The sequence below is a fragment of the Mastacembelus armatus genome, chromosome 21, assembly GCF_900324485.2.
Source record: "Mastacembelus armatus chromosome 21, fMasArm1.2, whole genome shotgun sequence".
NCBI classification, from domain to species: Eukaryota; Metazoa; Chordata; class Actinopteri; order Synbranchiformes; family Mastacembelidae; genus Mastacembelus; species Mastacembelus armatus.
The window spans coordinates 20,041,147-20,056,214 of NC_046653.1; the positions used below are offsets into that span (position 1 = coordinate 20,041,147).

The 15,068-nt window shown below is 42.5% G+C and overlaps 1 protein-coding gene across 3 annotated transcripts; it reads left to right on the forward strand.

Moving 5' to 3' along the window:
• The first annotated feature begins 1,809 nt into the window (after positions 1-1,809).
• On the forward strand, positions 1,810-15,035 carry LOC113123266 (solute carrier family 22 member 5-like). Of its 3 annotated transcripts, none has more exons than XM_026295122.1 (12): positions 1,810-1,878; positions 2,160-2,406; positions 3,672-3,839; positions 4,685-4,788; positions 4,914-5,068; positions 5,289-5,460; positions 5,935-6,061; positions 6,141-6,241; positions 9,692-9,903; positions 12,473-12,652; positions 13,187-13,322; positions 14,078-15,035. In XM_026295122.1, the coding sequence occupies exons 2-12, from the start codon at positions 2,197-2,199 to the stop codon at positions 14,172-14,174; spliced, it is 1,662 nt and encodes a 553-aa protein (XP_026150907.1). In that variant the 5' UTR covers positions 1,810-1,878; positions 2,160-2,196; the 3' UTR covers positions 14,175-15,035. The 3 variants fall into 3 exon arrangements, with proteins under 3 accessions (XP_026150907.1, XP_026150908.1, XP_026150909.1); XM_026295123.1 differs by having other exon boundaries at positions 1,842-1,878; positions 2,163-2,406; XM_026295124.1 differs by lacking the exon at positions 1,810-1,878 and having other exon boundaries at positions 2,163-2,406; positions 3,675-3,839.
• The last annotated feature ends 33 nt before the right edge of the window (positions 15,036-15,068 follow it).

Genomic DNA, 15,068 nt, shown 5'->3' on the forward strand with positions numbered 1-15,068 from the left:
AAGTGTCCACTAACAAAGCCAAACATGACAAGCTTTCCCTGGCTGCCCTGTAGTTCATACACTTTCTGTGTGTGATATGTCATATGAAATCTCTTTTTATTTCTAACTTACAAACAGGCCTTAGGGAAACTATATCTAAGATTGACAAAAACATCATAAGCAGCATCATAAGCAACATCTTGTGTTTTCTGCTGGAGGATTGTGTTTCTCATAAGACCTGACACTGATAAAGGTGTGGACAGTCATTTAGTTGCTGGTTTTGGTCACAATCTCATTAAAGAACATCAAACATTAGATTAAATGTTTATTTAATCTGTAAACTCCAACAAACTCTGTGATTTGTTTAATTTTGGAAGGTTTTTTTTGCCCAAAATGCAGGTTCATGATCACCTGTAGAGAAATGAAAACACTGAGTCAATCTTAACTAAGCAAAGTGGTACCTCTGATGTCACTTAGACTGAGATCTTGACTGGACTGGAAACTGGTTTGATCATTTACTGAGCCCTTGATGTTTCTTGCTCTGTGGCAAAATATCAAGTCAGTTAAAAAGTGATGTCGAGCTTGGAAATATCATAAACCAGTAAATCGTAAGTAAAGCTGAAACCAGACTATAGTGAAAAGTCAAGTTGAGGCAGGAGATCAGGGAACATTTAATTTTTAAAAAAATGAAATTTGGTTTTGGTTTAGTCTGTGGTTTATTTAATTTATTTGTTTAAACAATGCAGAAAGCTGAATTTTAAACAGACAATAGGTGAGGCACAAAAAAAAGGTTTCTCTGGTGAATTGTATCACTAGTTTAGTACCTGTCACCAAGAAGAGGGGATTTACGTAACAGAACAGGCTGAACTTCAAGTTTTAATGACTGAACAGAAAACACAAAAAAGCAGAAATAACTCTCCAAATCTGCAAAAGCTAGAAACAACCAACAATCCTGGTGAATATACAGAGATCTTAAGCTATGGAGAACGCATCTGACCTTTCTTTTTTGTACATAAGAAGATTGTTTTATATTCTTTTATAGCCAATCACCATCCCAAAACTACACAAAAATACAACCTACAACAGAGGCAAATGGCTGAGTGTGTATGATATACAAAGCACTGAAAATTAGATCTGGAAAAACTCAACAACACCTTGTGTTTCCTTGTGCAGGTCAGTTCTGGTGCAGTCTACCTTCCCAGGCTGACAATGCAGTATTGAAAGTGATGATGATGATGATGATGGTGATGGTGCTTCCTGGTAGCAGGGGAGCCAGAGAGGACCAGTTGTAACCGGTACAACCTGAAACTAGTCTGAAGCCAGAGAGAAAATCTGCAGTATTACACAAAGTATAGAGAATATTTTATCTAGTGCACAGTAAAAAAAAAAAAAAAAAAAAAGTAATATTTTGCATCTCTTGGGGCTTTGAATTGTTATTTAGCTAAAGGTTTACATCAAATCTTAAGCTTTTCTTAATTAATACTAAATGCCCAAGATATGGAATCTTTTTAGTCCAGGGTCATTTAATGTATTTTACTGTTTACATTGATAATCCTTTAGTAGCTGTGACATTATATGTGACATTACAGTCATATGTGAAATGTTTAAATAAAAAAAAAAAAAAAAGAAACAGTTTTTACTCCCAATAATATTCACATTTACCTTAGAAACTGATGTTTTTGTTCACAGTGCCCTGTTTCCCTTCCTACACATATGTCTGTGTATATATATTTAACTTGATATGATGTGTAATTTTCATGGCAAGTTAGTGCCAGTAGATTTTGTATGAACAGACTTTTGTTGAGACAAGGAGGAGGGTTGAAAGGTGGAGTTCTTTTGTCTGCATAAAGGTGGTGTGAAGCCACAGACTGTACAGAGACAAGCTGACGCTGCCACAGAGTACTGAGAGTATTTGTATTCAGAGCTATAATATTTGTACTTAATGTAGTCGAAGCTTTAGTGGTGGGGTGACTGTTGTATTGTTGTGCTGAAAGGACTTTTGTTGAATATTACTTGTATACTAACAGACGTTTTTGCACGCTTTGCAATAATAGCAGTGTGGTGTTTGTAGTTTTTAAACAGATATTCTTTGTGCATTTGTTGTAGTTAGCTCATTAGTTAAAGTAGCACTTAATGAATTGAATATTGATTTTTTTTTTTTTTTTTTTTTTGGTGCACAGTAGAAAACAGATTAGTGTATAAGTTGAGTCCAGTGAGATGCAGGATTACGAGAAGTCAGTTTCGTTCCTGGGGACCTGGGGCTCGTTCCAGAGGAGAGTCTTCTTCCTGCTCTGCCTCACCTCCATTCCAAGTGGATACAACATCCTGTCCCCCATTTTCCTGATGGCTAGCCCCCTCCACCACTGCCACATCCCTACCCATAGCAACCTCAGCCAGGACTGGATCCAGGCCAGCATCCCAATACAGGTCAGAACCAGCCCCATCTGAAGCCAGGCCAGTTTAAGCTGAATGATTCTGTAAATTACTAGTTAAGTGAAAAAATGTATTATTAATGATTACATATGACATTTAGGACTTTTATTCCAACCTGTCTTTATTCTGTCAGATAATTGATAAATCACTCTTTTTTTAATTGCTTGGCATATCTGGATGCCTTGTTGAGCTAACAGAGCTGTTTTTCCAAGAAGTGTTCAACCAGCTCCTCTTTTTTATTTTGATAGTTATTTTGATGATGGACAGGACAAGTCAGGGGTGTGGGGACAGAATGGATAGAGATAGAGAGTAGATTGAAAGGAAGAGACGGACAGATAATAGAAAACAACTGCAGTGATGCATATACAATATCAACAATAACAATGTTTATACAATGTCAGTAATATAAGATAGAATATAAAATGGCAGTAACATAAAATAAGTGTGAAACAAAGTCACTGATATCAACAGTGCATTGCTATTGTCAGTGATAATGCAACACAATATTGCCAATGATAGTAATAATAATAAAAACTATAATGTTAATAAAGTAAGTTACAGTGTCAGCAACAATATGCAGAGATGACAACTACCATAGAATATGTGTGTGTGAATGTGTGCATGAGTACGTGTCTGAGTGTGTGTGTGTAAACGTGTGTGTGTGAGTGTGTTACCAAATGTTATAAAGAGCAAGAGCAGGAGGCCACCACCAATCAATCTTAAACGTAATTCTCTTTAAAGGTTCTTTTATTAGCCCATTTCCACAACCAGAATGTCTGACAGCTTGTCTTTGAGTCCTACCTAAAGTGGGTATAATCAGTGGCTATTATCAATTGAGTTTTATTAAAAGTTGATGCCATCACTACATCTTTGTGGACTAGGTGAACCCACAGACTTATTACCTAAAGGGTAATAATTCTGGAAATATTGAAGTCTTCCAGCTCATTGTTTCGATCACCAGTCTGCAGCTTTACAGTGCAGTTCTGGTTCAGACTCACTGTCCACATAGTGTTTCTTAATGCCACAGCAAGGGGCTGTTTCCAGTGAAAAAGCTCTAAAAGCCAAATTTACAGACTTCTGTTGGATGTGAACAGATTTAGCAGGTAAAAAGGCAGAGTTGAGACCAAAGACAGAGCTAAAAGAATAAATATATGACTAGGAATGAATTGGTTATGGTCCCCGTGCAGGTTAGAACTGGTCTCATTTGAACGGATGTGTGTGGCTGACATTGCAGTATAAGTTGATGTTTTCCTGGTTAGCAGGAGCTGGAGATGAGCAGTTGTAGCCGGTATGAGCTGGACCTGGTTCAGAACCTGTCTGCATTGGGATCAAATCCAGAAGTCTTCCTCTCCAGCCTGAAGCAGGAGGACTGTAAAGATGGATGGACATACAGCACTGAGTACTACCAATCTACTGTAGTCACTGAGGTACGAACTACTGCTGCTATTGTGACTATTGAATTTAACAGTGTCTACCACAGGCACTTATACAGTTATTTAACTTGTTTTCACTATTTTAGCTGTTCCTGACACCCACATCCTCCTGTTGTGAGTTACTCATTAGACTCCAAATGTTATATAACAATGTTTCTGGTCAAACAGCTTTTGTCTGGAAGGTCCCACCAATCATTGACTTGACATAGGAATAATCTTCCTGTGTGATGTAATGTCACAACCTCTGTTGCAGCTGCAATGACTAAACCGTTGTGTTCAACCTGTGTTTTGTAACAGATTTTAAAGTCATAAAATTTTGAAATTGCTGCTCTTTTCCATTCTGAAATTAAGTATTTTGTGTATTAAAATGCCCAAACTATGTACTCTGCAGATAGCTATGCCCTTGGTACTTGGTTGAATATACATGATGAAAGATTAGGGAATAGATCTGCTGTACTGAAGGACTGGGATCAGAGAAGCTAATTGGACATTAGAAGACAGGGCTCAGTTAAGAACTAGTGGGCTCAAGCATGAAACAGAGTTTAACCAGCCTGGGTATAATATATATATATAGAAAGCACAGAAACTCAGAAGAACCTGTCTCATAGAACATGAAAATACAATCAGGCACAAATATATGAAGAACAAGGACTTTCTGCATGGAGAACATGATGCCTGGTGAAAAATGGGGAACTGATGTTTTGTGCTTTTTCCTAGTGTTTCATAGTTTATGTTATGCATTTCATTACTTTATATTCTTGTGTCCAAATGTGCTCTATTTATTCCAGCTTATATTTTTACGCCCAGTGTATAATCTTTATATGTCCCTTGCCCTCCAGTTTAACCTGGTGTGCAGGGACCAGTGGAAACAGCCTCTGAGTTCTTCCATCTACTTCCTAGGAGGACTGTGTGGATGCTTCATTTCAGGACAAGTCTCTGACCGGTACTTTTCAGTTTCAGTTCAAACTGGCAGTTTTTTCCTCCTTCAGTGTGTTTATTGACATTAACATCTGAACAGAGGCCTGGTGCTGTTGTTGCTGACACTGCTCTGTGGTATTTGTGCTTCAGGTTTGGCAGGAAGCCTGTTCTGTTTGGTTCCATCACCATGCTCAGCATCTTCAGCGGTGCTGTGGCTTTTGCTCCATCCTGGCCCATCTTCACTGTGCTTTTCTTCATGATGGGCCTGTGTCAGCTCTCCAGCTACATTGTTGTGTTTGTGCTTGGTATGTGCGTTTTTCATTTTCAGGACACTAATATCTTTGTTCCTCCTCTCCTTTGGTAGCATCTCTAATTTTGTAACCTGTCAACTTTTCACAAATTCTACTTACACAGACATTATTGTTTTATATTTCATCTGCCAACAGAAACAGAAATACAGAAAGGCCCAGTGGGCACTTAATATCTTTAGTTATACTTGTTTTAAACATAGAATTTCCTCCACAGGTTCAGAGATCCTGACTGGTTCAACTAGAGTTCTCTTCTCCAGCCTGGGCTTACCATTGTCCTACGTGATTGGTACAATGCTGCTGCCTGGAACCACCTTCCTGGTCAGAAAGTGGAGACACCAGTCGCTGATCATGGCTGTGCCCGGCCTGGCCTGTCTACCCTTCTGGTGGTAAGATGACCTCAATAACCAATCAAGATATAGATGCATCCCTTCATTAATACCTTTTACAGGTGACAGTTTCACAGTAGACTGCATAGAGCACAAAACGTGATTTTACACTTCATCTACATTGTTTAATTGTCCAACCAGGACCACTTTGCATACTTACCTTCTTAAAATACAGCTGAACACTCAGTTCTAGCTTGAACATGCCCACTGCACATATTCAAAAATATGCTGTGTCTTGTGTTGGCCATAATTGTTTATATTTTGGAGCAGGGATAGATTTCTGCCATGATTTCCAGATCATTTCTGGCCTGGGTCAATTCCTTACTCAATTCCATAGTTTGATGTATCAGAAAGTCTGTAGAACACACAGATGAATTTATCAGGATGACAAAGACTATTGACTCACTTTCTACCTAAATATTCTAAGTTAATTTTATTATATAGGATACATTCTCGTGCTTGTCTGTCCATCAGGCTGGTTCCAGAGTCTCCTCGATGGCTGGCATCTTGTGGCCGTTTGCAGGAAGCAGAACTTGTGCTGAGGTCAGCAGCTCTGGAGAACAAGGTGGAGCCTCCACAAGTCATCTTCATCCCAGCCAAGGTTTGATCCTCTAACATTAGCCTTGTTCCACATACTGAAAGGCAGTAGTCATTGTAATTCAGTTTTTGTCTATGCACAGGTTGAAAAAGCAGCAAGCCAGAATACAGAGGCCCTCAGCTTCCTGGACCTGCTGAGAACCAAAAACATGCGATATGTCACACTTATCCTGTGGCTCATTTGGTGAGTTAAGGCACAGTACCAAAGCAAGAGATTGGTTTGAAATTAAGGAATCTTTCTTTTTTGTCATTTTTATCACTACCAAAGATGCTTGGTTCATCCATCTAGACACAGTGTCTCTACAATTATTTCTATAACATTTATTTATTCTCCCCAGAGGATAATTACTAAAGATTATGGTAGAAAACAGATCCACTCTTTCTCAGTACTCAACTTCATAATTAAAGGTTTAAATTGCTCTGACATTTCCTTATCATTCCTGCTCTCCAGAGAGTAAACCCATAAGATTTTAGCTACCCCATGACCTTTCCACCCACACTACATCCATCCATCCATCTTCTTCCACTTATCCGGGGCCGGGTCGCGGGGGTAGTAGCCGAATCAGGGATACCCAGACTTCCTTCTCCCTGGACACTTCCTCCAGCAATTCCGGGGGGACACTGAGGCTTTCCCAAGCCAGCCAGGAGACATAGTCCCTCCAGCGTGTCCTGGGTCTTCCCTGGGGCCTCCTCCCGGTGGGACATGCCCGGAACACCTCCCCAGGAAGGCGCCCAGGAGGCATCTGAAACAGATGCCCGAGCCACCTCAACTGACTCCTCCACTTGAGGCAGGATCTCTCCCCTGGCCTGGAGATGGCAAGCCACCTTTTTCCGGTTGAGTACCATGGCCTCGGACTTGGAGGTGCTGATTCTCATTCCAGCCACTTCACACTCGGTTGCAAACCGCCCCAGCGCACGCTGGAGATCCTGGCTCGATGGAGCCAACAGGACAACATCATCTGCAAAAAGCAGAGATGAAATCCTGTGGTCCCCAAACTGGACTCCCTCCGGCCCCCGGCTGCGCCTAGAAATTCTATCCATAAAAGTAATGAACAGAACCAGTGACAAAGGGCAGCCCTGCCGGAGTCCAACATGCACTGGGAACAGGTCTGACTTACTACCGGCAATGCAAACCAAGCTCCTGCTCCGTTTGTACAGAGACCGGATAGCCCTCAGCAAAGGGCCCCGGACCCCATACTCCTGGAGCACCTCCCACAGGATGTCACGAGGGACCCGATCAAATGCCTTTTCCAAGTCCACAAAACACATGTGGACTGGTTGGGCAAACTCCCATGAAGCCTCGAGCACCCTCGAGAGTGTGTAGAGCTGGTCCAGTGTTCCACGCCCAGGACAGAAACCGCATTGTTCCAGTTCGACCACCGGCCGGATCCTCCTCTCCAGCACCCTGGCATAGACCTTCCCCAGGAGGCTGAGGAGTGTGATCCCTCTGTAGTTGGAACACACCCTCCGGTCCCCCTTCTTAAAAAGAGGAACCACCACCCCGGTCTTCCAATCCTGGGGTACTGTCCCCGAACGCCACGCGATGTTGCACAGGCGTGTCAGCCATGACAGCCCAACAACATCCAGAGACTTGAGGTACTCGGGACGGACCTCATCCACCCCTGGTGCTTTGCCACCGAGGAGCTGCCGAACTACCTCAGTGACTTCGGCTTGGGTGATGGATGGATCAGCCCCCGAATCCCCAGGCCCTGCTTCCCTTATGGAAGATGTGTTGACGGGATTGAGGAGATCCTCGAAGTATTCCTTCCACCGTCCGACAATATCCCCAGTCGAGGTCAGCAGCTCCCCACTTCCACTGTAAACAGTGTTGGTAGAGCACTGCTTCCCCCTCCTGAGGCGCCGGACGGTTTGCCAGAATTTCTTCGGGGCCGACAGGTAGTCCTTCTCCATGGCCTCACCGAACTCCTCCCATACCCGAGTTTTTCCCGCTGTCACCGCCTGGGCTGCAACACGCTTGGCCCTGCGGTACCTGTCAGCTGCTTCGGAAGTCCCACAAGCCAGCCAAGCTCGGTAGGACTCCTTCTTCAGCTTGACGGCATCCCTTACCTCCGGTGTCCACCACCGGGTTCGGGGATTGCCGCCATGACAGGCACCCGAAACCTTACGGCCACAGCTTCTAGCCGCCGCGTCGACAATAGAGGTGGAAAACATGGTCCATTCGGACTCAATGTTCCCAGCCCTCCCCCGGGATCTGGTAGAAGCTCTCTCGGAGGTGTGAGTTAAAGACCCCTCTGACAGCGGGTTCGGCCAAACATTCCCAACAGACCCTCACAGTACGTTTGGGCCTGCCAAGTCTGCCCCGCTTCCTCCTCCGCCAGCGGATCCAACTCACCACCAGGTGGTGATCAGTTGACAGCTCTGCCCCTCTGTTCACCCGAGTGTCCAAGACATACAGCCAAAGGTCAGATGACACGACTAAAAAGTCGATCATTGAGCTCCGGCCTATGGTGTCCTGGTGCCATGTGCACTGATGGACACCTTTATGCTTGAACATGGTGTTCGTTATGGACAAACTGTGACCAGCACAGAAGTCCAGCAACAGAACACCACTTGGGTTCGTATTGGGGAGTCCCCCAACAGAATTATGGAGTCCCCGGTAGGAGCACCTTTCAGCACCCCCCCGAGAGACTCCAAAAAGGCCGGGTACTCTGCACTGTTGTTCGGCCCAGTGAGAGACCTATCCCCGACCCGAAGGCGCAGGGAAACGACCCTTTCACTCTGGGGGGAAAACTCCAACACGTGGCGGCTGAGCTGGGGAGCTATGAGCAAGCCCACACCAGCTCGCCGCCGCTCACCGCGAGCAACTCCAGAGTAGAAGAGAGTCCAGCCCCTCTCAAGGAGCTGGGTTCCAGAGCCCAGGCTGTGCGTGGAGGTGAGCCCGACTATCTCTAGTCGGCACCGCTCGACCTCCCGCACAAGCTCAGGCTCCTTCCCCCCCAGTGAGGTGACATTCCATGTCCCTAGAGCCAGTTTCAGCATCCAGGGATCGGGTCGCCAAGGTCCCCGTCCTCGACCACTGCCCGATCCATTATGCACCGGCCCCTTATGGATCCTCCTGCGGGTGGTGGGTCCACAGAAGGATGGCCCCACGTCACTCTTTCGGGCTTTGCCCGGCTGGGCCCCATGGGGGGAGACCCAGCCACCAGGCGCTCGCCTACGAGCCCGAACCCCAGGCCTGGCTCCAGGGTGGGGCCCCGGCTTCGCCATGCCCGGCGACGTCACGGTCCTCGATTGTCGCTTCATAAGGGGTCACTGAACCGCTCTTAGTCTGGTCCGTCACCTAGGACCTGTTTGGGATCATAGGGGCACTCAAACCCCTCCACCACGATAAGGTGGCGGTTCAAGGAGGGGACACTACACTTTGAACAAACTAATAACCAAATGTTGTTTGTTAGAGGCTGCTATGGTGGTCATAGCAACATTCTTTAAGTAATGGACAAAACAAACAACATTTGGTTATTAGTTTGTTCACACTACACTTTGAACAAACTAATAACCAAATGTTGTTTGTTTTGTCCATTACTTAAAGAATGTTGCTATAACCAACATAGCAGCCTCTAAGGAACTCTAACAGCACTTTACAGTTTTTGTTTTGTTTTCCTGTTTTTTGCAGGTTTTTTTTAAGTATAAGCCTCTTTGGAGTGGTATTCAACATTTCTAGTCTGTATGGAAACCCCTTCCTAAACTACTTCCTAGTGGTAGCTGTTGAAATCCCAGCCCATGCTGTTAGCTGGTTGATGGCACGCAGTTGTCCTCGCCGCGTGTCATTTATTAGCTTCACACTGCTGGGGGTGCTATCAGTGCTCCTTATCCTTACTCTGCACAGTGAGTAATTTCCGTAGGAGGAAGTGCTCAATTCCTCCACTTCTTTTTTCTTGGTGAATATAAATACATCATTTCAGTTTAATTCAATTCAATTCAATTTATATTGTATAGTGTCAAATCACAATAAAATGATCTCTCATCATTTATTATATGATATTGATAAAAAAAACAACTTCATAATAGATGTGGGAAAACTTTACAGAGAATGTTTAAATGCATACTTTCAAGACTACATATACAGTGGGTACGGAAAGTATTCAGACCCCTTTAAATTTTTCATTCTTTGTGTCATTGCAGCCATTTGCCAAAATCAAAAAAGTTCATTTTATTTCTCATTAATGTACACTCAGCACCCCATCTTGACAGAAAAAACCAGAAATGTAGAAATTTTTGCACATTTATTAAAAAAGAAAAACTGAAATATCACATGGTCATAAGTATTCAGACCCTTTGCAGTGACACTCATATTTAACTCACATGCTGTCCATTTCTTCTGATCCTCCTTGAGATGGTTCTGCTCCTTCATTGGAGTCCAGCTGTGTTTAATTAAACTGATTGGACTTGATTAGGAAAGGCACACACCTGTCTATATAAGACCTTACAGCTCACAGTGCATGTCAGAGCAAATGAGAATCATGAGGTCGAAGGAACTGCCCAAGGAGCTCAGAGACAGAACTGTGGCAAGGCACAGATCTGGCCAAGGTTACAAAAGAATTTCTGCAGCACTCAAGGTTCCTAAGAGCACAGTGGCCTCCATAATCCTCAAATGGAAAAAGTTTGGGACGACCAGAACTCTTCCTAGACCTGGCCGTCCAGCCAAACTGAGCAATCATGGGAGAAGAGCCTTGGTGAGAGAAGTAAAGAAGAACCCAAAGATCACTGTGGCTGAGCTCCAGAGATGCAGTAGGGAGATGGGAGAAAGTTCCACAAAGTCAACTATCACTGCAGCCCTCCACCAGTCGGGGCTTTATGGCAGAGTGGCCCGACGGAAGCCTCTCCTCAGTGCAAGACACATGAAAGCCCGCATAGAGTTTGCCAAAAAACACATGAAGGACTCCCAGACTATGAGAAATAAGATTCTCTGGTCTGATGAGACCAAGATTGAACTTTTTGGCGTTAATTCTAAGCGGTATGTGTGGGGAAAACCAGGCACTGCTCATCACCTGCCCAATACAATCCCTACAGTGAAACATGGTGGTGGGAGCATCATGTTTGTCGGGGTGTTTTTCAGCTGCAGGGACAGGACGACTGGTTGCAATTGAAGGAAAGATGAATGTGGCCAAGTACAGAGATATCCTGGAAGAAAACCTCTTCCAGAGTGCTCAGGACCTCAGACTGGGCCGAAGGTTCACCTTTCAACAGGACAATGACCCTAAGCACACAGCTAAAATAACAAAGGAGTGGCTTCGGAACAACTCTGTGACCGTTCTTGACTGGCCCAGCCAGAGCCCTGACCTAAACCCAATTGAGCATCTCTGGAGAGACCTGAAAATGGCTGTCCACCAACGTTCGCCATCCAACCTGACAGAACTGGAGAGGATCTGCAAGGAAGAATGGCAGAGGATCCCCAAATCCAGGTGTGAAAAACTTGTTGCATCATTCCCAAGAAGACTCATGGCTGTACTAGCTCAAAAGGGTGCTTCTACTCAATACTGAGCACAGGGTCTGAATACTTATGACCATGTGATATTTCAGTTTTTCTTTTTTAATAAATTTGCAAAAATTTCTACATTTCTGTTTTTTTCGGTCAAGATGGGGTGCTGAGTGTACATTAATGAGAAATAAAATGAACTTTTTGATTTTGGCAAATGGCTGCAATGACACAAAGAGCGAAAAATTTAAAGGGGTCTGAATACTTTCCGTACCCACTGTAGATGATATTACGCAGAAGAAAATTGATCAACTTACTTTTTAAATACATTGATGCTGTCATGTAGAATAGACAGTCATCTGCACAGCAGCTATACCATGAAAACTCATTATGTGCCCAACAGGAGGCGCACAAAAAGCAAAAGAAGATAGGACTCAGAATTGAACCTTGTGGCACACCACACAACTGAGGATGAGGAGACTATCAATAATTCCTAGTATTGTAATACAGCTTTATAAATACAATTGTAGTTAAAAGTTATTTGTTTTTTCATATCCCTGTTTAGAAGCTTACAAAAGGAAAACATACTTGCTCATTCAATATGTTGGTTAGATTGATGTTTTATTCTTTCTATATTCAAACTGAATTTTTCACTTTTATTACAAAATATTATTTAAACCAATGTATTTTGCAAATGTGATGTCTGCAATAACAAATTTGGCCAGAATACAAACTTCACCAAAACAAATAAAGAGGGGTCAGATTCTGCTTATATCATGTTGATATAGTGGTTTCTGCACTCTCACACAGGCAATAGTTGTGTGCCTACTTACAATTGTTAAGCTATGATTGAACAATCACTGCTCAGGGGAGGAGGAGTATAGTTATGACTTCATTGCTCCATAGTAGTTCAGTGCTTTAAAAATGCTTTATTTCCTTAATCACAAGCTTACCATCCCCTCCTCATTTTGCCTACAGGTCCAGGTCTCACCCTATTCCTGGTGCTGCTGGGTAAATTTGGCATTCAGGGTGGCACTGCTGTGTCATATGTGTACACTGGTGAACTGTCTCCCACAGTCATCAGGAACACAGAGATGTCGACCTGTGCCATGTTCTCCAGATTGGGATCTTCGATTTCTCCATACCTGCTGCAGCTGGGTGAGGCCTTTGCACTTTAACAATCATAGTGCAAATCATATATATATGATAACTTTTCTTGGCATGCATAGAATCAGAATATTTGTAGTAGTAGTCATAGTAGTAGATGATAAGCAGCATCAAGAATGTCGGGGCTCTAAGTGCTTCCCTTGTGATGTTTCCATGCTTTGAAATGTTCAGTTTGCACAAATTGTAAGCCACTTTCTCAGCTGCTCTCAGTTGTATATAATTATACAGATAGTTTTGGTTTTATGGGTTAAAATTTGGAGATATCTATATCTGAAACTCTAGATAATCTAGAGAGTTTTCACTGGGACAATATTCTACTGAAAAAACAGTCCCATATTAATGGTTGATTTGGTTGGTATCTCAGAGACAGATATCTCAAATTCTGTAAAAAGTTAACCCTTAATTCACCCATTTAAAATATGTTTTTGTATTTTGGGTGAACTGACCCTTTCATGCTCATGTAGCTCTGTATCAGACACATTTTGAAAGGGTGATCTCACTGATCTGGCATGATCTGGCCTGCAGCTGTTTTCTACCAGTTCCTGCCATGGATAGTTGTGGGTTCGCTGTCACTGCTCAGTGTTCTGCTCTGCGTCCTCCTGCCAGAGACCTTCAGAAAGCCACTCCCAGACACCATCCAGCAGATCACACTCCCACAATGGTCAGTCTGCACAGTCGTATTATACTGCCTGCTGTCTGTGCAATATCTTTGGCCCTGCTCAAACATAGTGCTGGAATTAGTGTAAGTTCAATGCTGGATTTTTGAGTGCAAAACAATGATTAACACAAACTGGCACCAAAGTTATGCAACAAAAAATAAATTAAAAAAAATAAATGAATCATCAAACTGACCTGGCTCTAATAAATCATTGCCATTGCCACTGACAGAATCAGAAGCTTTTAGAAGTGGCTCTCCCTACTGCTGACTGAGTTGACCACAAAAACAAACACTGTCATAAATAATACAGTGCAGGGTGATTAACCCCATGTACAATGTTTATGTAGACTAGTTTTGTACTGAACATAACATGGATCACAAACCCACTGAATGTACTACTAAAGTGAAAGCAATCAAAATCACAGCGGATCCTCTTGGAGATCTGAAGTGACTGAACTGAATAAAACTTTTCAAATAAAGGTCAGTGAGCATTATAGAAGAAACAGCAGATTCAATATATATTATGAAAGAAAGAGTAGAACCAAGATTAGAGACTACAACAGCTGGGAATAAAGATCCAAGATTTACAGAGAAAAGGAAATGTTTAAATTATGTGTGGAAAGAAAGTCCATTACAAACATTTTGTTAAAATATAGAACAAGTCATTGTAGAAAAAAAACAAACCAAAAATTTTTGCCAATAGGATGAAAAGAGACTTTCTAAAAGATGCACCTCTACTCTTCTGCTTCCACATTCAGGTGGCCATGGGCCTCGATGCCTCCTCTAAAGGATGATGGGAGGTCCGCTAAAGACCAGTCTATTGAACCTGACATCATCTGCACAACGTACCTATAATAACCCTGTTGCACAAGTAAATGAAAACACAAAACTACAGAAAATTGAGAACCCACTATAAATACCAAGACCCTCTAGATGGACTATGAGCCGTTGTTAGTAGAGCCCCCTATGAAGCATTCACTGTCACCTTATGAATAGTAGCATCACACTGCAAATGAAACTTCCCTGAAAATGGATGTCTGAATATATCTTTTCCCCATTAATCACTTTCTGTAAACCCAGTTTACTGGGTTGGCACTCACTGATTAAAACACTGGTACATTTGACTCTGATAAACATAACATGAAGGTGACCTTAAACCATGAACAGAAATTAATGTTGATATTATGGGAAAGACTCCAGAATGTACATTTCATTTTGCTCATGTAGGAGTAGGTGTAACAGTAGTTCTGCCACATTACAAGATGCTCAGAAAGTAATATAAGTATTGTTTGGTTTTTACCAAGATGATGAAGACAAATATAAGACAGTGTAAATAATGTGACAGATGAATTTTGATAATTTAATTAGAACTAGAGTTAATTAGATTTAAATAATTATTGTTATGATTATGTTTAATATTGAATGAGCCTTTTTTAATTGTGATAAGTGTATTTTAAAAATTAATTTGTACATAAATCCAATACTGAAAGGTTTTAGAGTTTCTGGGGGCACATGAACGCTTTAGTGGTCTGAACCTAATGGGGCGTGGTCTGTCTGAATGTGGCTCCGCCCCGGAAACACGGCTGCAGGTTTATGAAGCTGTTTGGGGTTTTAACAGAAAAGAATTAAAGAGGCCTTCAAAACAAAAGGTTTTTCAGAAAATGTGTAAAAAAATGACACTTTCCGTTTAATTTTATTAAAACTAACTGGATATAACTCACAGACTTCTTCACTAGGATTTCAAAACTA